Below are 22,768 nucleotides of genomic sequence, written 5' to 3'. Positions count from 1 at the left end.
ATTCCCATCCTCTTCTGTGTGGTTATTTTATTTGTCTGGGTCACGCTCTTCATTTGTAATACAGTTAGCTTCATTTGTTACTGTTTGTATTCTACTTCCCATTCCCCTACATCCTTGTTAGTTTTAATTTTTTTTTTTTATTTTGGGAGGTATGTAAAACATTACTATGATTCACAGTCAAAGCTATATTCAAAGAGATACTCCAGGAAGTGTCCCTCCCTCCTCACATCCCCACCTCCACATTCTATGCCCCTTCCTTCCTCCCCTTTCCCACCAACCCCGTATACTTAACAGTCTCTGTATTTCCTGGTTTCTCTCTCCCATATTCCTTTTTCACAAAGGAGCAGATTTGTGTTTTTTTTTTAATTGTATTCTCTTTTATATGGTGATAGCACACCATATAAATTCTTGCACCTTTACTTTTTTCACTGAATGATTTAAAAGTTCCTAGTATTATTAAAAGTATCTTTTTCAAAAAGTATATTTCCAGGGTATATTCCTGGAAATGTAATTTCTTTTTTTTTAATTTTTTAATGTTTATTTATTTTTGAGAGAGTGAGAGATGGAGCACAACCAGAGGGAGGGCAGAGAGAGAGGGAGACACAGAATCTGAAGCAGGCTCCAGGCTCTGAGCTGTCAGCACAGAGCCTGACACAGGGCTCAAAATCACAAACCGCGAGATTATGACCTGAGCTGAAGGCAGATGCTTGACCCACTGAGCCACCCAGGCACCCCTGGAAATGGAATTTCTTAGTCAAAATTTAATATATATGTGCTCATGGTTTTCACTTTCTCTGTCTATGGAAATGCCTTTTAGGGGGTTAATGTATTTTCTTGATAATGATATGTTACTGGATTATAGCTTTTAACTTGTGTAATTTTTTTTAGAATTTAACTATTTTTGCTAGTTGTACTTAGCACATAAAAACGTATATTCAAACTGCATTGAGATTAGGAATTAGTCTTGCATAATTTATCTCTTTTCAAGGCTCAATAAATATCATTGTAATGTGTCAACAGCCCCTAGTGAAGGTAGTAATCACACATTACATTTGCAGCCCTATCATCCCAGGTGCAATCTACAAGTTCATGATCACCAATAGAGAGTAGGCAGTTCAGGAGCTCTAGCAGTGACATAATGACTAAATACTTATATAATGTTCTCATTTTCCCAGAGCATTTTATTTTTCAAAACTCTTTAAAGTCTTTTCATTTTATATCAACTGCACCACTGTAGAATGCTTTGGGAAAATATCACATAAATCATGACATTTATGTAGTGCCAAGCCCCTTACATGTATTATGTCATTTGAACCTCAGACCAACCCCGTGAAGTAAGCAGGACATATAGTCAACATCCCCATTGTCCAAGTGAGGAAGCTGAGACTCAGAAAAGTGAAATATCCTGAAGTCAGACATCTACTAAGTAGTGAGCCTGGAAATGAACTTGAGACTGTACCACACTACAAGTGTCATGGTTAGCTTGTGAAGAACAATGAAAAAATATTCAAAGGTAGGATATAGTCACAAAGATGTAAATTGTTCTGTATATTCTGGAATTTACAGATTCTGGTGGACCGTGTTTTATGGTCACCGTGTTTTACTTGGCTCCCTGCAAGCTGTAATGGTTAAGTCCTGAATGGTGGTAAAGGGGAAAAATACATTCTGTACACATGCAGGCTCCTCAACGACCTGTGTGCTGCTATGGTAGAACCAACACTGGCCTTGGAGCCAAACTATCTCGGTGTGCACCTTGGTTTTGCCACTTAGTAGGGGTGGGGCCTGGCTGAAGTATTTAACTTCAGTTTTCTACCATAAAATGAGTATTGTTTTTGCAGGGCTATTGGACAGATTAAAAGTAACTTCATCAGGAAGACTCTCCCTAGTGCCCACCCCCTTCCCCCCCCTCCCCCTCAAGTGTTATTCCTAAAGTAATCAGTCAATTTCCTTCAGAACATTTGTTACAATTTAGATTTATATATGGTGGTGTGTTTATTTGCTTCACACCTGTCTCTCCTACTAGAATGTAAGTTGAAGGACATCAAGGACTCTGCTTGTTTTTGCTACTCTGTGTCTCTTATACCTACTGAAGTGTCATTAATCATTGAATAAATATTTCTAAAATAAATCCTGCCACTTCTTGGCCTTGTTTTTATTTCAGCTGCACAGAATGGCCTACAGCTGCCCTACCCTTTCACATCTCTCTATGCTTACATATGCTGTTTCCTTAGCCCAACATACTTGCCCAAGCTCCTTTGTTCTCCTAGAGAATCCTTACTCATCCCTCAAGACCTCGCTCAGCTCTTCCATGAGAGCTCCTATGATTTCTCTTCTCCCTTGAAGAGTGAGGGGCTCCGGTGCCCCCTTGGCATGCTTCTGTAGTAGACCCAAACCATATTCCAGTCATTGGTACGTTCCACTAATACTTTTAAGAACTACCTCCGTACCAGGCACAGGCTAGGGGCTGGGCATACAGCAGTGAATAGGAGCTGTCATACTTATGGGAGAGATGGGCTACAACAAAGTAGCCAACAAAGTAACCAAACAAATTAATAATAGCATTTCCAGTAGTGATCCATTTTGAGAAGCTGACCTTTGACTTGAGATCTGAGAAGCCAGAATGAGATAGGAATGGGAAGAGAGGGGGGATGAGCATTGTATTGTCACTATTTACTTGGGTGTTCCTCATTTCCACCCCACTCAGCTGGCCTCTGAGTTCTGAATCTTTCTGTCCCCAGCACCTAGCACAGGCCCCTCATGTCACACCCACGGTTCCACTTCCACACGCCAGTGGTGCAGCATGTTAGAACTGCCTGGTGACTGGCCCCATGGTTCTGACTTAGTAGATCTCATGTGCAGCCGGGACTGAGAGCCTAATTCTCAGCCTATTATCCCTCACTTAGTGTCTTGTGACAGGGAAGGTCATTCATTCTTTCTGGGACTCAGTTTTCTGATCTTTAAAATGGAAATAATAATAAAACTTCATAGGGTTTCTGAGAGGATTTAATGAAATAATATGCCTAAAATTCCTAGCCCAGTGCCTAGCCCATGGATAGTCAATAGACATTAGACAAAATGCTCTAGAGCAAGTACTCAGGAGGTGTTTGCTGAATAAATGAACAAGTTAAGGAATAATAAAGTTCAGTTCTTACTTTACGGTATAGAGCCATGTCAAAACAAACATAGAATGCCCTGATTTATCTTCAGTTGTCTTGTTTACTGCTTATTTTAATTTGGACAAGAAAGGAAAAAAAGGGAAATAATAAACACCAGTGTTCTTAGCAGTTAGAATCAAAAGCTATTGACTCTTCATTTGCTTATAAAGCAGCTTCTAAAAAACTTCTCAGATCATTATTTTTATGTTTTTCTGTCCGGGCAGAGCTTTCATGTTCTAGCCTCAAACCTAAATAAAAGTACATATCTACCAACCTGGGGCCTTCTGCAACTTATGATTTGTCATCTTCTGAAATTACAGTTTGAAATTGAAAGAAATTTCTTTTATGTATATTCTACTTCAGTCATCATAGGAGATCCTTAGGATAGCATAACTAGTGAAATTATGATGGTGCCAGAGATCATGGCTTTCTTAGGGCAGGGACACCGATGGGATTAACCCGGGATATTACTTCTGCGCACAAAATATCATTCAGACCACTTGGCAAACCTTTGGCAAAACCCCCTCTACCCTGCTCCACTTCCTTGAAAACTAAATGTCAAACTAGCGGGGCACCTGGGTGGCTCAGTCGGTTAAGCATCTGACTTGATTTCGGCTCAGGTCATGATCTCATGGTTTGTGAGTTCAAGCCCTGTGTCAAGCTCTGAGCTGACAGTGTGGAGCCTGGGTGGAATTCTCTCTCTCCCACTCTCTCTTTTCTCTCACCTCTGCTTGTGCTGTCTCTTTCTAAGTAAATTAAAAAAAAATAACAAATGTCGAAGTAGGTGGGCAAAGGTGAAAGCATGAACAAATTCGTGGCATGAGGAATTTCTAGGAAAAAAAAAATTTGTGTCCTTCATCGCATTTTCACTGGAAGACACTGAGATGATGGGTGTTTTTGTAAACCTTAAATATCAGGCTACTTAGGAGTGCTTTGATACTTGAATCATAGGCATGAATTTTCTAGTAAAAAAAAATATTACTGAGGTAATTGGCAAAGAGATTTTGCCAAGTCCTTTTCTGTGAGCTGTAAGAGTTAACATTTATTTACGTGAGTAATTCACTCTGCTCTTATCAATCTAGTCAATTGGAAAATATCATCCGCCTTTAATGTCACAGAAATCAACTCATCCTATCTTAGAATGAGGAAATAATTAGCAAACAATTTCTCTGTCCTTTTTAAAATGTGTGGCATTGTTTTCAGGGTTTTCTTTTACAAACCAATGCACCATGAACTTATTCTGGCTGGAGGTATTGAAATCTGTTTTTCTGCTCCACAAATGTAGAGATGTGCATGTCTATCAAGTCAGAAGTCCGTAGCAAAGAGCCACCTTCACTGATTGGTCGCTCTGACAGGGTGCTGGGTAATGGAGCAGTGATAAGTGGTGCTCATCGTAGATTATGGGATAAGCATCTGCCCTTTAGTAGTGGTCCAATGCTAAACAGTCAAGAAGACTAGAGATACTGATAGTTTTCAGATGACAGGCTTCATTTTATATGTTAATAGAAGGAAGACTTCTGATAATGGTGAGGAAATTCAGCATAACAAATGCATTCCCTTTACCACACTGTAGCATGGCACCAATTAAGTTCAACTGTATGTATAATGTACTCTTAATTCCTAACAGTCCCAAGAAGGACTAATGTGAAAAATATTATATAGTCTTACATTTTACAGATCGTGAACAGCTGGAAAAAATTATGCCAATCGGTAAAGAAATTTATATGCGGTATAATACACCTCAAAATGGTGCTTACATGGATTTTTCTTTTAAAAAATTTATTAAAGTTATCTTGGGTAAAGTTTAGTTTCTACTCAGCATTTTCTGTAACATTATATATATAATTCATTTTAATTTATTCCTTCTGCAGATATGAATGTTTGAAAGTACAGGTAACCTTGTAATGAGTAAAACTGATAAGAAGCTGTGTTCCAATGAAAGGGGAATTATGGAATGATTATTCACTTTGTGAAAGGGTTTGTCATAGAGCAAGCTTTCCTAAAGCATTTCAAATTTAATTTCGTTTACAAAACATTCATTTACACACAACATTTCAGGAACAAATTTACTGAGGAAATGAGAGAAATAGTCATAATAAGATAGAGATCCCATACACTGCTAACATTTATGCTTGCTTTCTCTCTTTCTGTCCCTCTCTGCAGCACTGATAGCCATTGGCCGGTACAGCATGACAATAGAGACTGTGGATGTTGGATGGTGTAAAGAAATTACAGATCAAGGAGCCACCCTGATTGCGCAGAGCAGCAAATCTCTAAGATATTTGGGACTGATGAGATGTGATAAAGTAAGAGTTACCTATCAAGTTTGTAGTTAATAGCTTTCTATCATATTCTCTCTCTCTCTCCCCCTATATGTATGTATGTGTACGTGCACATACATGTACTGTTACAGTTATGCATTGCAAGATGCCTGGTTTTCTAAACTAATCTGAGGTTATTTTTGCATTTTTCTATTTAAAAATGAATTTTGTGCTTATGCAGAAAGGAAAAGCAATCATACGCACAAATTATATTTGGCCTCCTGTCCCTAAGTCCACGGACCAAAATTAAAAGTGTTTGCACATCACACAGCAATGTGCAGGGTCTAACGGTAAAATTCTTTTCTGGATTCCAAGTTTCCTGCAACAGTAAGGTGGAAAGAACAGTGCCAAACTGGTTTTTCACAATTTGAAGTGTGTGGTTTCAGTGCTTAACATGTATGTATTGTGGCCATCTGGGGGCAAGAAAGGGCCAGTGAGGGAATATTATGTGGGAATTTGTGCCTTTCTGCACTTAAGATGTCACTTTTAGTACATGATGAGAAATGGTCCCAGAGGTCCCACTGAAGGTGTGTGGCACTGGCCAGAGATGTGAGTGTGAGTTTGGGAAATTGTGCCACGTTTAATATGGGGCCCTTGAAGACTACGAAGGAAAATGATAAAAATCTGTATTGATCACCAAGTACTACCGAGATGCTTCCATGTTTCCCCTGTAAGTCTAAGAAGTGGTTATTTGTGCTATGAACAGGAGAAAATGGAGACTTAGTGAGACCAGACCCTGGCCTGAGGCCAGTCATCCAAGATTTTACCGCAGGTCTCCAGGGTCTGGGCCCAGTGCCCGTGGCACACCCTGGGTGCCGTCTCCAGGCACGGGGTCTGCCCCCTGGGAACAGATCCACCTCAGACACTTGCTCAGAAAGTGCTAGCATCTTATAATAATTTACACATGTGTGCTACTTTTGCAACTGGTGATTAGGGACAGATCTAGCAAAAGAGAGTGAAACTAAATATATATGTCTCTCAAAGGACATGCATTTTCTTTTTTTTTTTTTTTTTTTTTTTTTTTTTTTTTTTTTTCAACGTTTATTTATTTTTGGGACAGAGAGAGACAGAGCATGAACGGGGGAGGGGCAGAGAGACAGGGAGACACAGAATCGGAAACAGGCTCCAGGCTCTGAGCCATCAGCCCAGAGCCCGACGCGGGGCTCGAACTCACGGACCGCGAGATCGTGACCTGGCTGAAGTCGGACGCTTAACCGACTGCGCCACCCAGGCGCCCCACGCATTTTCTAAATGTACCAAATTTGGGGGCCAATAGAAGAATGGCCCAAATCCTTTGTGTGCTTTTGTCATTTTTGTTAATTGACCTAGTTCTTTTCTCCAAATGCTTTAAATGCTTTAAAATCCCAGCTTATACTAGGCCTTTGCCAGTTAGTTATGTTTAGAGAGATTTTACTATATATTCTCAGCCCAGCCTAAAAAGCTGGCTGACTTTGTTACTAAGCAACAGCACTTAGACCCAGGGGTTGCAAGTCTCCCTCAGATTTCACTACTAACTAACCTAATGCTGCTACTAACCCTTTCACTTTAAAATGACTCCTCTGAGGGGCATCTGGCTGGCTCAGTCAGTGGAGCATGTGACTCTTGATCTCACAAGAGTTGTGAGTTCGAGACCCATGTTGGGTTAAGAGATTACTTAAAAAATAAAATCTTTTGGGGGCGCCTGGGTGGCACAGTCGGTTAAGCGTCCAACTTCAGCCAGGTCACGATCTCGCGGTCCGTGAGTTCGAGCCCCGCGTCGGGCTCTGGGCTGATGGCTCAGAGCCTGGAGCCTGTTTCCGATTCTGTGTCTCCCTGTCTCTCTGCCCCTCCCCCGTTCATGCTCTGTCTCTCTCTGTCCCAAAAATAAATAAACGTTGAAAAAAAAATTTTTTTTAAATAAATAAAATAAAATCTTTTTTTTTTTAAAGACTTCTTTTAAAACAAGTTAAAGAATCTACAGTAGGCGGAGTATTCTAGAAACGCTAAACAATGACAGCAGCTTTGCTCAATGTCTGCCAGAAGAAACTGCTACTACCTGGGTACTACCTGAACCAAGGACGCCAAAATGTATGCGTTCAAAACGGATCTGTATATCCACAAGCACTCTTAGAAATTACCATATTTCTAGTCTGTACTCCTTAGATTTGTTGAGGTCAGCTCCATCTTCAGAGATGAATGGTAAAAGTTTATGTTCCAGTTAGTACAGGAGAAGATTATTTCCGACATATTTGCTGACCAGCATTTTGCTTATTTTAAGTTAAGGAAAGGATCCTTTTCTACCCAGACGCAAATTAGTCCAAAATGGGATGGGGAGGCTGTTCTGATTAGTGGGCTCCCTGAGAGAGCGTTAGTCCTTTCCTCTGGCGGCCTCTGAATCCTGTCTCCAACCACTGAACTGCTCTGAGAGCCTCTGGCTCCAGCACCATGCTGTCTGCCCATAGCCTGCTGTGGTGCGGCCCAGCCCAGAGGATGCTGGGGCCAGCCTTACTGCCTGGCGTCCTTAGGCTTAGGGCAGCTCAGAACCAGACACAAGAGGTTCTGTGAGGACAGAAGAAGTTTCCAAGCCACCCACAAAGTGCAAATAAAGCCTTGCACATAATCGCTTGTTTGTTGATTTAGTTGGATGGAAACCTAGAGTAAGTAGCTACTCAGCTTTCAAAATTTGTGTTATGCAATCTGTCTCCAGATTTTAAATTTTTATCAAGACTCAAAGTAACAATGTGAGTAACAAAGAGGTTAATAGTTGAGGGCATGGGTTCAGAGGCCAGAGTTAGGTTCACATCTGGGCTCTGCTCTTAGTAGTGTTATCTTGGGCAGTTACTCAGTGCCTCTGTTTCCTCATTTGTAAGATGAAGATAATGATAGTACCTGTCTTGTAGAGTTCTGTGAGCATTTAAATGAATGCACATATACCAAGCCCTTAGAATAATCATGTTTGTTATATATAAAATACTCAGTTCTACTGATTATTCTTATCATCAATGTCATATTAACCTGTGTTTTGATATTTGAAATTTCCAAATGAGAAAAAATTGTACTGCCTGCTATCTGATTTTGAAAGGAAATTAGACAGGAAAAAATAAACTAAGATTAGAAAAGATGCTGCCCTTTTAGTTTTTCCTCAGTTAAAATTAAGGTTATTATTTTCTATACTAAGATGTCAAAATTACATTTTTTTTTACATACTCGACAAAGGAAAACTAATGCCTCCATAGGACAATCTGTATTTAGAATCAACTTACTAACCAGGGTGTAGGGATAAAGAAAGATTTGCAGGGTGAGAAAAGGCTGAATTGAAGAGAAGACAATTCAAATAGGCAGGGAAACAAAAAGAGAGTAATAAGAAAATAGTGGAGAAAAATAAGAATAGAAATAGAAAACACAGAGAAATCATGATCAGCATATGGACATGAAGACCCACGATTTATCTCAAGGTGAGCATCTGTGCCAACCAATAATTGAAGAACAAAACTATTTGGGTCTATCACTCTTCTCTCTGTCCCTTAACCAAATCTGCTAACCGTTAATAAGTCATCAATTTGAGCTCTTCCCCTTTCTGCACACCAACTGGATCCAAAAGAGGAGCAAGAAACCTCAATGCTCTACACCATTAACCCCCTTGTCAGGAATATTGTCACTGGGATCCCTGCGCTGGGGGAAAGATGGGGTTTGTGATGTCTTTGTGTCCCGGGCTTGTGATCTGCGATCCTATAGTTCTGCGAAATAGTGAAGGCAGTTATATTTTCTTTCACACACAGCCAGTTTCATTTGGGGCCACTTATATTTAATTTGGAAGCTATACTTTACCGAACTTGAGCTTTTTTCCTCACTTGGGCTTTTGAGGAATTGAAAGAATGACGAAATGCATTGCATTTGTTGTAGGAAAAGGTGTTTTCCTCCGTCTCCCTGTTCTTTCTCTCTCTCATTTGGTAAACAAAGAACAGATGAGAAACATTCACCATATTCTTAGCAGATAAAAGCAACGTACGCTTAGACTGTCAGACAACTTGTTTGGCTACAACATTGGTGACTTGTAGGGAGGAGTCCTCCAGCCATTCCACAAATGCAGCATTCCCTGAACACTTGTAAAACTAGGAAGTGCGTTAAGAAGCCCGTGTTTGAGTAGCTGTTCCGATTGCTGGATGGATAAGCATGTTAGAGGCATTACTTTGAGTTTTAAAGCCGACGCCACTTAATCTCCTAAACTTCAGTGCATTGTAAGAACCAAGAGAAGAAAACGCTGTGTGAGACGGCTTTGATGAATTGGGGTGAACTTATATTCTTAAAGACTGTTCAAAGGCTTACTTGACCTTGGGAATTAGAGTTGACCCAAAATCACCTATCAACTTAACACGCATTTATTTGGTGATTTAGTTAAAACTGCTTGTATAATCAACGGGACTCTCTAATAAGAGTGATATGTTTACTCTGCTTTCCACAATTATAGACAGTAGGTGGTTTTGGTCAGAGAATATTTTCACAACCTTAGAATAGAATATTCTGTAGAATTCTAGAGTCCATATAGATCTGTTTCTTCTCATAATAGGATATTTTCCTCATTTCTTACAAGGCCATTTGGATGGAGAACAAAACTGAAAAGGACAAAAAAAAATCATGGGAAAGCTGTAGGGCAAATGGAAACGCAATGTTCAAGGTTAATGAAAAATGTTTGGGGTAACAGGGTTGATGAGAAGGGAGGGAGCCCAGTGGCATGGCATTGGCTGAGAAACCAGACCTCGCCAGAGGCAGCCTGGCTGGTTTGGGAAACCTCGGTGATAAAAAGTCGTGGTGGAAACCTCTGCAGTGTGTGTTAATACAGAAGTTCGGAGACAGAGGGCCTGAATTATGAGCAGCGAATAACATCATAAATGTAGCAATTCTCAAATGCCAAACCCTTGTGAAAAGCAGTTGGATGAAGAAATGCTGGAGCTTTTAAAAGCTCCCTTTCACTTTCTTTCTTTCTTTCTTTCTTTTTTTTTTAAACTTCATGCAGAACTAATTTTACACACTGTTCATTTGATTTGAAAATGCCAGCGTCTGGGGTATCATTAAAGAGCGTTATTGAGGGAGCCACTCTTGGCAAAGCATTTGGCTTAAAAAGCCTATTTGTTCTTATGTCCCTGGAGAGTTGTAGATAGGAAGGAGAAAGTGTACCTCGATTTACCTAACGCCGCCCCTCTGCCTAGGCCGGGACCAGGTAGCTGCCCTTCTGTTGGGAGGAGGCTCCTTCTCCTTGGCCTCTAGAGGCGCCAGGAGGGTTGTGGGGGCCACATTACTGAAGGAATAGACGCAAATAGATTTTGAAAGGTCCACCCCAATGTCCTATGACCAAAGCCTCTTGGAATTTCTTTGATTTCTAGTTGACATAAATTAGAATTACACAGGCGTGAAGAGTCCGCCCAGAAAAGATCAGAGAGGCTGCTGGGGGAGGAGAAGCCTCTGTGTGATCCTATTGATTATCCAGCTGCCTTCAGGCCAGGGGCCTCTGCGAGACTGACTATTATTGATCCACACCATGGAAATAATCGAATTAATTCATTTCTCATCAAACTACCATTGCCAAGACCTTTCTCCTCACCTGCTCCAATTCCTGAAGTACTTAGTCGAGGAGTGAAATAGATGATTTCTTTCAATAAGAAATGATTTCTTCAGGTCATAAGAAATTCTTGTTTTCACACAGAGTTCCTCATTTAAATGGTAGGGAGATTTAATCAAATCAATAAGAAGCCAACCCAGAAAGCAAGTAATAGAAACCAGTCATCTCTTTAAAGCCAGAAATCTACTTTACAGCCTTCAAATATCAAGGGCCAAGTTTTGTGTGCCCAATTTAATGTAAAAATATTCAGGAAAAATTGACCACTGCATTTTTCAGGAAGTAATTATGGTAAGAGAAAGCCTCAACAACCTAAATATTTCTGTGGAGAAAATGGAGTTTTTATCAGCTTGTTTAGGAATCAGGAGCAGGAAAGCCCTATGGGGAAAATAATATAGGACTCTGTAACTAATACACAGAACTAACTGGAAAAATCAGTTTAAAGGAAAAATAATTTGTGGGGCGCTGTGTCCAGGACTGTTTGGGTAGCAATTCAGCCATGAAACAAAGTGTGTACCTGCAGGGACTCCCCTCTTCCCTGCCATTCATGCACAGCTGTTTCCAGATTGCCCATAGCCAAAACTGAGAATTGAAAATTTATGCCTTATCAAAGAAAATAAAGTGAAAAAACAAAACGAAACAAACCGTCCTGTGCTGATAAGGTGGGAGTGGTCTTGCCTGTGTTAGACTGTGCAGCCCAAGGCCTAGGCGACATAACCATTGCCCTGACAGCCCGTAGTCATGTGCTCAGAGGGAGAGGGAAGATGAAAAATGGTGACAGCATGGCTGGGACTCTAAAATCTGAACTGAAGTCCTTCGCTTGAAGTATCAGCATCTTGTTCCTTTTGCTGATAAAACAGTTTCTCCAGGTGATTTTCGCATAGGAACACTTTAAAACACATTTTTACAACCCTCTCCTGATTATTCCTGGTAATTGAAACAGAAAAACACATCAGCTGAAATTCAGAGGTTACCTCACAACCGCACTGTGGCGAAGCGCTCCCATCTCCTCTTCTGCCAATCCTGGGCACCTGAAAAGCCTTCCCTGTATTTAAGCATTAAAGCAAGAAACACAGCATGGAGCTTTTATGGCAAAGGTTAAACTGGTAAGCACTGGTGTCAAACTGCTGGGTTTTTAAATTCTACCTACTTCACTTGACTGCCTGTGGACTTTGGACAGCTTAATCTCTAAAAGCCTCAGTTTCACCATCTGAAAAATTGGGATGTATTTACTCCATAGGGTTGTCATGAGACTAAATGAGGTATTGCAATAAAGCACTTAGCCCAAAGTCATGCACGCTGCAAGCCCTCAGTAAATGTCCACTACTAGTGCTATTATATTTATTCATATATACGTATCTGTTCTAGAATCTGGTCTGTGATATTCAACCATGACATGAACTACCTGGCTCATGATATTGTAGCCATGAATAGAAATTCACATGCGAAGATCTTACAGAGAAACACCAGGCCCCGAGACTTAGCAGTTCTCAGAAACAAATAGAATCTATTTTTATCATAGCTAAAATTCATTAAGTAACAATTCCACTTATTATAAAGGAAGAAGAAACTCAGAGACCAATAGGTCTCAGTCCTTTGGGGTAAACAGAGTAAAGACTTGCCAAGTTAGAAGGCCACTCAGTGTGCAGGCTGGGACTTGTTTGGTTTGCTTCTTCAGGAAAATCGACACCAACCTAGAACGCTTTAAGGGAGAGTGCTGTAAGGAGCTGCTTCTATTTTGCTCACTTCTATTATGGGAATGATGTATGAATTTTTTTTTTTTTTTTTTTTTTTAGAAAGGAGGAAGCAGAGGGCCTACTGTTCCCCAAATGCTGGAGGAATAGAATGTTATGTTGGAGTTTGCCTGAAGGCACCAGGGAGCGTCATTGCTTTGTAGTAAATAATCTCCTTGGAACTTTGATTTGGCTTAAGTAATTATATGAAAGAATTAGATTGCAGGATCATATTATTTTTCTAATTTAGAAACAGAAAAGGTAACAGCAGTTTCTTAACAGGGTTCAGATTAGATCCCAGAACTCCTAAGCACCTGACTTCACAGAATAGAAACAAAGACAGCCCACAGTGGCTCAGGAGACTGAGGGACTCCTTGGGAAGGAACAGGCTCAGCCCGCACATGAAACCTGGCCATCCAGCAGCAGGTTTGCAGTGAAAGTTTTATTTGGCAAGTGGTTTTTCAAGAAAAAACCCAAACTCCTTCCCCTCTCCCAATTTTTATCTATTTTATCCATTTATTCAAGAAATATTTGTTGAGTGTGCTTGTTGGGTTCCAGTCACGGTGATAGGAGACGGGTCAGAAAAAACAGCAAACAAGGCAGTTCCTACCCCATAGGTAGGGGAGTCTCCTAGGGGAGACAGGCCAGCAAATGGGCAATTACAATGCAGTAAGACTGCAAATTAATTTTTGAAAGTGGTACCCCAAAGTATATTTCTTCTGCATGAAGAACCTTGCTTTGACCCCACAACTTCTTTCAGCTGCATTCCTCTACCGTTCTATTTTCTGCCACTCTCCTATTAAACTCCTTTCTGCAAAGGATAGACTATGAACAGTCATCCTTCCTTTTTCACCACTCCTTACAGTCTTACTTCCATCCTCATCATGCCACTGAGTCTGTTCAACATCACCAGTGACTTCCTTGTCACCACATGCAGCAGCCACTTCTCTGTCCACAATTGGTCTCATCCCTTAGCAACTGCACGCATATGGTAACCATGCCCTCTTTCATGAGAACGCTTTTCTCTTGCCTTCAATGTCACCACAATCCTGGCTTTTCTATCTCCATCTCCCGTACTGCCTCTCTCATCTGTAAAGAGGGAATAAAAATAACACCCATCCCATAGACTATGGAGAGAATTAAATGAGTTAATGCATGTAAACTTCCTTACATGAAGCAAGCAAGGACCATTTGCAAGCAAGAACCATGTGGTGGTGAATTCCTACCTTCTTCATCCCCATCACTCTCCTCCTCACTAGGTTGTAAGATCCATGGATTTCTCCTTCTGTTATATTGCCAGACCCAGCCATAGGGGCTGATACATAACAGTTACCTAAAAAATACGTATTGGATGATGGATGAATGGATTGTGTTTCTTATCTGCATTCTGTGTAGCTCCAAGGTTCTGAGGAGGTTCCTCAGAGTCTCTGGGAATAACAGAGCAGCTAAGAGGGCAGGGTGCCTGGTCCTTACCATCTAACTGACTTCAGCCAGAGCAACCCCACTTTTATTGCTTTGTTTATTTAGTTTACTTATTTGGTTTGTGTATTTATTTATTATTCTGGTTTGCAGAAGTATTGTACAGCTAAAAGCAAGTTTGAAAAACATTAGATCCCACTTCCTCCTGATAATTTTATAGATTATAAGAAGTATCTGGACAGAGGGAAATTAGAAAGGTAACACCTTGGATTTAACACCAGCTTCCTGTAGCTGGGGAATTCTGAGTGTAGCTGAAAGCCCCTGGGGTTCAGGACAGTCACAGACTGAGTTCAGGCATCTGCTGTGTGATTGGGCTCAGCATCCTTCTGAGCCTAACCCTGGAATTCTTTGATTTATGTAGAGTCTCTCTTCTGAAAACCAGAAATACCACTTGTTTTCAGGCTTTTTAATCTACAGATTTACAGATCACTTTTATGCAGAATAAATTTTTGTTGGTAATAAATTTGTTTTAGGAAACAGGTCAAATCCATAAATTCTACCTGATGGCAAATGCCATTTTAGAAAGATATTTTTTTTTTTGGTCAGGTGTCCACTGGTGATTACCACTGCCCCAGGCTTTCTGTAAGAAAATAAAAACTGAAATCAAGAAAGCCATTAAGCGTACAAGAAGACATTTTTAGTTCTGAGAGTTTTCTTTCTCGATTGTGTTTTTTAGCTTAACTTTGTGAGTTTAATTTAGAAACACCCAGATGTGTTCTATAAATACGTTGTACTTACCGCTCAGTTAGTGACTACATTAATTATCTTATTAAGGGCCCAGTTTTTCTCAAATAGTCGATCTTTTGCTGAACCATTTAGAGAATTGCAGATGACTCACCAAGTAGCTATCTCCATCCTGATGTCCCACACAGGTCTGCTTTGGTTCTCATCTGTACCGCACATGCAAATCTATACTAAAAAATGTATGCATTTGTGCGCTAGGTCAATTCCATGGCCAGCGGTCAGTGGCCTCAGAGTGGCCTATGCAAGGCTCTGCATAGAGCTTACACTTGACTTGAAACAGCCTTCTTGGTGAAGGATTGCTTGGATAAACGGAATGAAAATGTCACTAATTTCTCTCTGACAGTCTGGTTGTTGGACTCCTGTCACACTAATCTCTAATTAGAGGCTTCAGGTTGGCGAGCCCCGATTCTCACTTAACACTGCAGGCGTTTCTGTGATCTTCATCCTCCCAGGTTCTTTGCTGCTTCCTCACTGTGCTAATTCAAGTGAATAGAAAGCAATGCTAGTGTTAACAGGCTACCCACATCTCATGAAAAAGAGACAGCATGAAGCCAGGCCTGTTGTGATATTGACAGAGCATAACACTTCCAATCATTGCAGATTCTGAAATGGAATGACTGCATTTGACAAAGTTGACTGAATTTATGAGCCTGCCTCTGTCAGGTTCATTGCATTCTCAGTATCTGTCTCTTTCCATGCTTTGGGACTTTTAGATGAGTGTTTTGCCACCCAAGAGTAATATTTCTTACCTCTTTCTATTAAAAAAAAATCCATCCTTGAAGACCTCAGGGAGGTTCATGCATGAAGCATAGTGCATTGTGGGTGGCCTGTAGACACCTGACTCCCATATGTAACAGGTAGCTTTTAGTCTCCAATAAAATGATCAATTTTTCTTCTTAAAATTATATTAAATACTTAGTCGTGCGTGCCCTGTCCTTCACCTTATGGGTGGTCCCTTGAGGAAGCACTACATCCATCCATGTATAGCTGGGTTTAGGGGAATCTTCCCTTCCATTAGCTATTGGAAAACTCAGGAGGTGGCCTCCTTGGGCTGTGCCCAACTAGAGATCCAAGACCAATGGTGACAGGAAGCCAGTCTGTTTTTACCACATTCAAAGAATATACCTTTTGTTTCGGGTAGGGGTGAGTATTTGTAAAAAGATGGGCCAATAAGCTGTAGGAGCAACCATTTGTTTTCTCCATAACCCCTGACTCAGTTTAATAGGGCAGCGTGGGAGGCAAGTGCTTACTTGTTGTCTTCAGATAATCTTAGTTCAGACTTTGCCTTCAGATTCCCAGGAGCAGAAATCACCTGTGCCCTCTGGGAACTTCACAGCTGAAAACTTTAACCTAGTGGGTCTCAGCCCAAGCTGCACATTGGAATCTCCTGGAGGGTTGGGGGGTGGGTACTTTAAAAAACACTGGTGCCTGGGTCCACATCCCCAAGATGCAGGTACAGTTAGTCTGGGATATGACCTGGGCACTGGGGTTTTTAAAAGATCCCCAGGTGATTCTAGTGAGCAATTATGCTGAGATCCACTGTATTCTTATTTGTGTTCTTGTTTGCAGACACAGTTTAACTCATCCCACGTCAATAAATGTTTATCAAACATTTGTTATGTCTGAGTTGCTGTGGGGTTTGTGGTGAAGGGCCTTGGCTTGACTAAGAGAGACAGAGGGAAGGAAAGGAATGCGAAGTTGACTGTTGAGTAGAGACAAAGAGCAGGTGCTTTGGCTCACACGTAGAATCATTTTCACAGCTCTCACCAGTCTGGGAAAGACCCTTAATCTTCATTGTGGGCTCTGCCTGCAGCCTGTTCATGCATACTGAGCTACTGCTGTATCCTCCTCCAGACTTCTGGAAAGCTTAGCCTTGCTGCTGAAGAGAAAGAGTGTGAAGAGAATGAAGTAAGAGACTGTAAAAGTCCCTCCAAATTTTTGGTGTCCTGGACCTCCCTGTTCTAACGTAGGGAAACATAGGTAAGACATGGTATGTCACCCAAGCAGGGACATGAGAAATCCCTCTGCGAAGGGAAGAAAATAGAATCCCCAAAGAGAGCCTGCTGCATGTTGTTGGCTGTGCAGGGTCCTGGGAAAACCAATGTATCATCTGCTGTTTTATTCTTTTCTTAGTGTCCTATTTAAAATATTTTAAACTGCACTTAGATGACTCATCTCATTTACATGCAAAGTTGACATATTACTAGAATTCACATTACCCTTATTTTATCCATTTTAATATGTGCCCATCTCGGGGCCAGTGGGCACTTGCTTAAAGAGCAATTGGGCCTGTTTTGAATATGCATTGTCTGAGATGACTTTTTCTACACCTTGTGAATGCCGGGTTCCACTGATAGCCAGTACAGTTTCCCAGAGAGCCAGGAAACTCAGAGAGAAGCAGATTCCGGAGGCGTATTGCCCGACAGACAACACTCTGCCTCTGGGCCGCCAGGAGTCAGCCTCTGGGGCTGTTAGCAGTGAGTGACATTGCCCAGGGAGTCTGTGAAGAATGACAGACCAGTGTGAGGGCAAGAGCCCTGAATTAGGAGAGAGTAGTTGAATGTGCTCTTTGCAGCCCCTTCACAGATGTACTGTGGGTTCCTTACTTTTCCCACCTGAAGATAGGGGGGATCCATTTTCTTCACTCCCCTTTCCTCAGAATGGAGCTATGTGAAGCAAGAAGTACTGAAGTTACACACTTGAGTTTGCTAGATGAGCTGGAGAAACATTACCTTACAAAGCTTACAAAGTAAGGGACAGGATAGTGGTTTATTCTGGCTCATGAATGGGTTTCCTTTCTTCCCTGAATAATATGTGTGTATTTAACAAATGTGTACACAGGCTGATGCTTCCCTGTCCAGAAGTTCAATTAAATATTCCTTCTTTTGGAAAGCCTTTTCCAGCTCTCCTGGAAAAGGTCAGGTGCCTCTGTCCACAGCAATCTGCACTTCCCCTAGAAATCAATCCTCAAGCTTTGCTGTTGCTGGTATAATTGTCCATTTTCCTTGCTCCAAGGGGTCAAGAACCTTGTCTGTCAAGTTGGCCATTCTACCTCTGTCTGGGACACAGAAAAACGTGTTGATGGGCGGGAGACTGGAGAAAAAGCAATGCCTGTTTATGTCATGGGCAGTTGCCCTGCCAGAAGGTCCCTTGTTAGTCCTGCAGCTTCATCATGTTTCTATCGTGTTTCAAAGTCTCATGCAACCACAGCTGCACCATGGAATATTCCACAAGCAAAGTGAGATCTATTATAATTTACATCCCCACAGAGCAGCCATTTTGAAGACATTGTAAAGGACTTTGAAATGTGCTTATATGTAAATTGAAATCATTTTTTGTACCATAGATGGAAAAGGAATGTCAGTGAACAGTTTACTGGCCAGGTGATCAGCTAGGCCACAGTATGGCACTTCCTGTGTCTTGCTGTTACCTATGTGCCAAGGCAACATGGCACAGTGCAGAGAACATCTTTGCTTAGGGGTCCTGGATTCAAATGCTAGCTTCTATTTACAAGGTACATGACCCTGTGTGAAATACTAATCCTCTCTGAGCCACAGTTCATGTGAAATAAGGAGTATTAATGCGTATATGCCTGGAAAATAGTAGATGTTCATTTAATACTTTTCCCATTCCCTCCTTGCTAGAGTGGAGGCATACTTCGTTTTGCCTTTATTGGTCATTATGGTGAAGAATTAACAAATTATGTTCAACTTTTTGCCAAAGTAAACCATGCTGAAGAGAAGAAATGTGTTTGATTTATCCCCTACCACACAAGTGCCTTATTCTGATGAGCACAGTGTTTCTCAGTGGGGGGCGTAGGACAATTTGGTTTGAAGAATTCTTCCTTGCCCAGGACTGTACTGTGAGTTGCAGTATTATTTTCATGCTATCTGGGACAACAAATGCCACACGTCACTGTGATGACAACACCAACGATAGCAACAAAAAGTTCTTCGGACTTCCATTTGCCCCCCAGGGAGCAGTAAAGGCAGGTAGAATTTCTGAAGCCCAAGAAATTGGGTAGCATTATTTTGAGGTAGCATCATTTTGAGTCAGGGGATCTGCCCACAGTTCTCCTTCTGCCTCCAGATAACTGTGACATGAGAAGGCACGTTAAATGTCAGAAAATTTCAGAATCTTCTGTGGGGCCCACCTGGGCCTGCCGCCCTGAGCAGGGCACTGACGCTGGAAGCAGAAGTGGGTTTTTGCAACGTTTTGGAAACAAGCTCATATCTAGTGACCAGTAATGTGTTTCTCAGTGTTATCCATCCAGTCTAGTGTGTCACTGATCTCCAGTAAGGAAGGCTGCCCTCATTTAACTCCAGTATGGCCTAGCTTTTCCTTAGTACTGTCTGACAGCAGAATGACCCAGCAGAAATTACTGAACCACCAGCATGAGCTACTTTGGTGTCCTGTGCCAAATTATTGGAAACCCGAGGGAAGGTGCATCTGGAAAGAGGCGCCCGGTGATGTCGGTTGGAAAGGAGAGTAACACAGAGAATCGCCTTAGGTATGAACTTCAAAGGATGAAAGGAGTTTGGAGCTGCCATAATGCCCAGACTTTAGAGACTGCTACCCCTGTAGTGGGAACAGTCTGGGAACAAGGTGAGGTTATGTCCACTGTTTCTGATGCAGAACTAATTCGTGCTTTTGTGTTTACTCTGTACCTGTTCATTGAACAACTACTACATTAATTTAGCCAGCAAATATTTATTGAGTAGTTACTAGGTGCTAGGCATTCTATAGGTGCCAGAGATGTGGCAGTGAACAAAACCAACAAAAACTCTTATCTCATGAGCTCATAATCTAATGGGGGCGAGAATATGCCAGCCAGTGTGCAAAGGACTGAAAACAAAGAGATGACTCAAATACTCTTTGCTGTCAAGAAACACAGTCTAGCAATAGCGTAATACATTTTAATGTTATTGATATTTTCAGTAGTGGTCACCTTTGCGTGGAAACTTTCTCCATTTAAAAAAAATGATTTTTTTTAAAAAGTGATTTTAAGTGGTTTATTATATTCATGAATGTGAGTTTCATACACTCAGGTGTCAAATATTTCCCCCCTCACAAGAAATGTGTCCTATTTTAAAACATGAGACAAAGAGGAAATAATAATCACTTCACATAAATGTTTTTTTCTGAAAATTTTATCAGAAATAGCATTTTTTGAATGGTAGGTATCATTGGGGAGATACTTCAGATTTGGGCTTGCACTTAGCTGGAACTTTCTGGGGAAAGTATTGATAAGGTGAAGGAATGAGTGTGATGGTCTAGAGAAATTGTTTGAACTGAATCTCCGAAGCTCGAAGAGTCTCTTCTCATCCTTCCATAGTAGTAACAGGAAGAGAATGAAACTATGGTATGATTTACCTTAATTAGCATAGCAATTTACCTCACATTTTCAAAAAGTGCTAATAGATGTTAACTCAAAATAGATTAAAATACCAGACAAATTGCTACTACCTTGAAAAGAGTTATAATAATTTTGAAAATGTAAATTATGGTTATGCAGTCTTTGGAGAGAACTATAAAATCCAATCTTTCTTATATTTAAAAAATAACCTGTGGTACACACTTTTTTTTTCCTTTAATCACAGTAATTTCTTCAAATGACACCACTGCATATTTCTTTAGGAAGATAGGCTGCATTTTTCAAATCTCAAGTGTAATATAGGAGTTGCCGTTGATGGTTTTCAGCAAGAGGAAAAGAAATTGAATACAGAAAACCAGGGATCATGGAGAAATGTAAAAAAATTAATCTATGTTCCCTTTTTATATTACACACATTTTATGAGTTGGAACAGAGAATTGTTCCTTTCATTCTAGCAAGTGGAGTTGTGCATGACAAAATGTCTGCAGAAATGTGTATGTAGGCGTAACAATTTAAAATGCTTTGGACCCTCCTGGTGTCTAACGCTGAACTTTTTCTCTAAGGCACCAAAGTGCTTATGGATTCTATACAAAGAGGTGAGCATAATTTGTACTTCTGAGGAGTAAATGAAAATAACTTTAGTATAAAATTTGTCACACTGTATCGCCAGGAGACACTTAAGTAAAAGATAGAAACTTCCCTAGTGGGAACACATGTATTTCCCCTGAATAGCTTCTACCCAACAAAGCTCTAAAATGGAATATTTGCATTTTCCCCTTTGCTTTGTTTTCTAGAATTTACAGAGCACAGTTAGCAAAAAGATTACTTAGAAGACATATTATATCCACAGAGGATTGCTGGTTTAATTCAACTATACAAAACCAAGTTACTGTCTATTCTTGCCCATAACCTTTGAAAGCCAGAGACCTAACATACTCTGTATTCTCAGCTATGGGTATACCTTACTTTAAGCAACTGAAATAGGTAAATTGAATTTTGGTAAATCAAAGTATATATACAATATTGGCAGAGAAAATCAGTTAACCTGACCGTGGATGCCTTTACCAAAGTGAATAATTATCCCCTAATTTATATACTTCATAAATTTGTGTTTATATATCAGGTTTGCTTAAGGTAAATTGTATCTCTCTTCCCACAAAACAGTTACCACATAGAAATATTTTTTTTCTGTGTTTAAAAATTGGACCTCCAAAACAGATTGCCTGTCAATCCCTAGGTATCGGACTTTGTGCAAGCCCACATGTAGATCAGAAAAGAGGCAGCACAGAAGACAGTGCCCATCTTTACAGTGGGTTTAAATGTTTTCTCTTCTCGGTTTTCTGTTATCCGTTTTCCTGGTCATTGTTCCTTGAATACTGAGTGGTCAGGACTTTCTCCCCTTGCCATGCATCCTGTCTGACCAAATGACTTCAGTTCTTTCTTAATGAGACCTGCATCCTTATGGGTTTGTTTATGACAGAAGGGAGGAAGGTAACCTAACAGCAAAGTGGGGAATATCAGGTAAAGAAAAGGGAGGATTTTCTGAAAGTAGATATTTAAAACCTGCACTGTTCCATTAAGGAAAGTTCTAGAATCACCTCCAGAGACCAATAAGGTAGAATCGACTCTTCCTGTATATGATGTATGTTTTAAAGCTTACTTCTCACCCTATGATTATTTTATTTTGAACACTACAACTAATGATACCAAGGTTCACTTCTGAAATATCTCAGAAATTGAACAATATGGAGCATCACGACAGAGAATCAGTCACCCTAGCGTATCGTTAATTAACTCATGCACCTAATAACCATTTACCAAGTGCCTGCTCTAATAATAAGAGCTACCATTTGGGGACCTTTTTAAGTCAGTCACAGTGTTAAGCATATCATTACACTTAAGCCTTACAACAATCCTGTTACTTTTAAGTAGTTTTATCCTGTGTGTATAGTTGAGGAAACTAAATCTTAAAGAAGTAAAGTGAAACGAGGGTTCAAACCTGTTTCTGGTTGACTCTCAAGTCCATGGTATGAACCACAGTTGCCATTTTTCTTCTCTACGTTGCACACAGCTTGACAGCCTTAAAGGTAAGAGACAGTCTCTGGTCCCTAGAGGCTCTTCTTATGCAGGTGGAAGCCATAGGCAAGTAAAGAGATGATTACACAGTGAGAGTGCTTAAATAAAAGAAAGAACCATGCAGGGTGCCCACCACAGGTGCACAGAGAAGGGGGTACCTAACCCTACCTTTCTGGGAGATAGGCTTGCTTCGGGAAGGCTTCTTGAAGGAGGGGATTCCTGAGCCAAATAAGAGTTCCTCAGGGAATTGGTCTTTGTGTGATTAGTATTTAATGTCTGGTTTTGCCTTGCTC

The 22,768-nt window shown here is 40.7% G+C and overlaps 1 protein-coding gene across 1 annotated transcript in view; it reads left to right on the top strand.

Annotated features, from left to right (window-relative positions):
* The window catches only part of FBXL17 (F-box and leucine rich repeat protein 17), a 500,142-nt gene that overhangs the window by 472,517 nt on the left and 4,857 nt on the right, over positions 1–22,768 (top strand). Inside the window, 1 exon segment of the mRNA XM_030326099.1 lies at positions 5,319–5,461. Coding sequence (XP_030181959.1) covers positions 5,319–5,461 — 143 coding nt within the window.

Source organism: Lynx canadensis, chromosome A1 (assembly GCF_007474595.2).
Source record: "Lynx canadensis isolate LIC74 chromosome A1, mLynCan4.pri.v2, whole genome shotgun sequence".
NCBI lineage: Eukaryota > Metazoa > Chordata > Mammalia > Carnivora > Felidae > Lynx > Lynx canadensis.
Note: the sequence above shows the minus strand (reverse complement) of the source record. Positions and strands in the feature narration are given on the sequence as shown.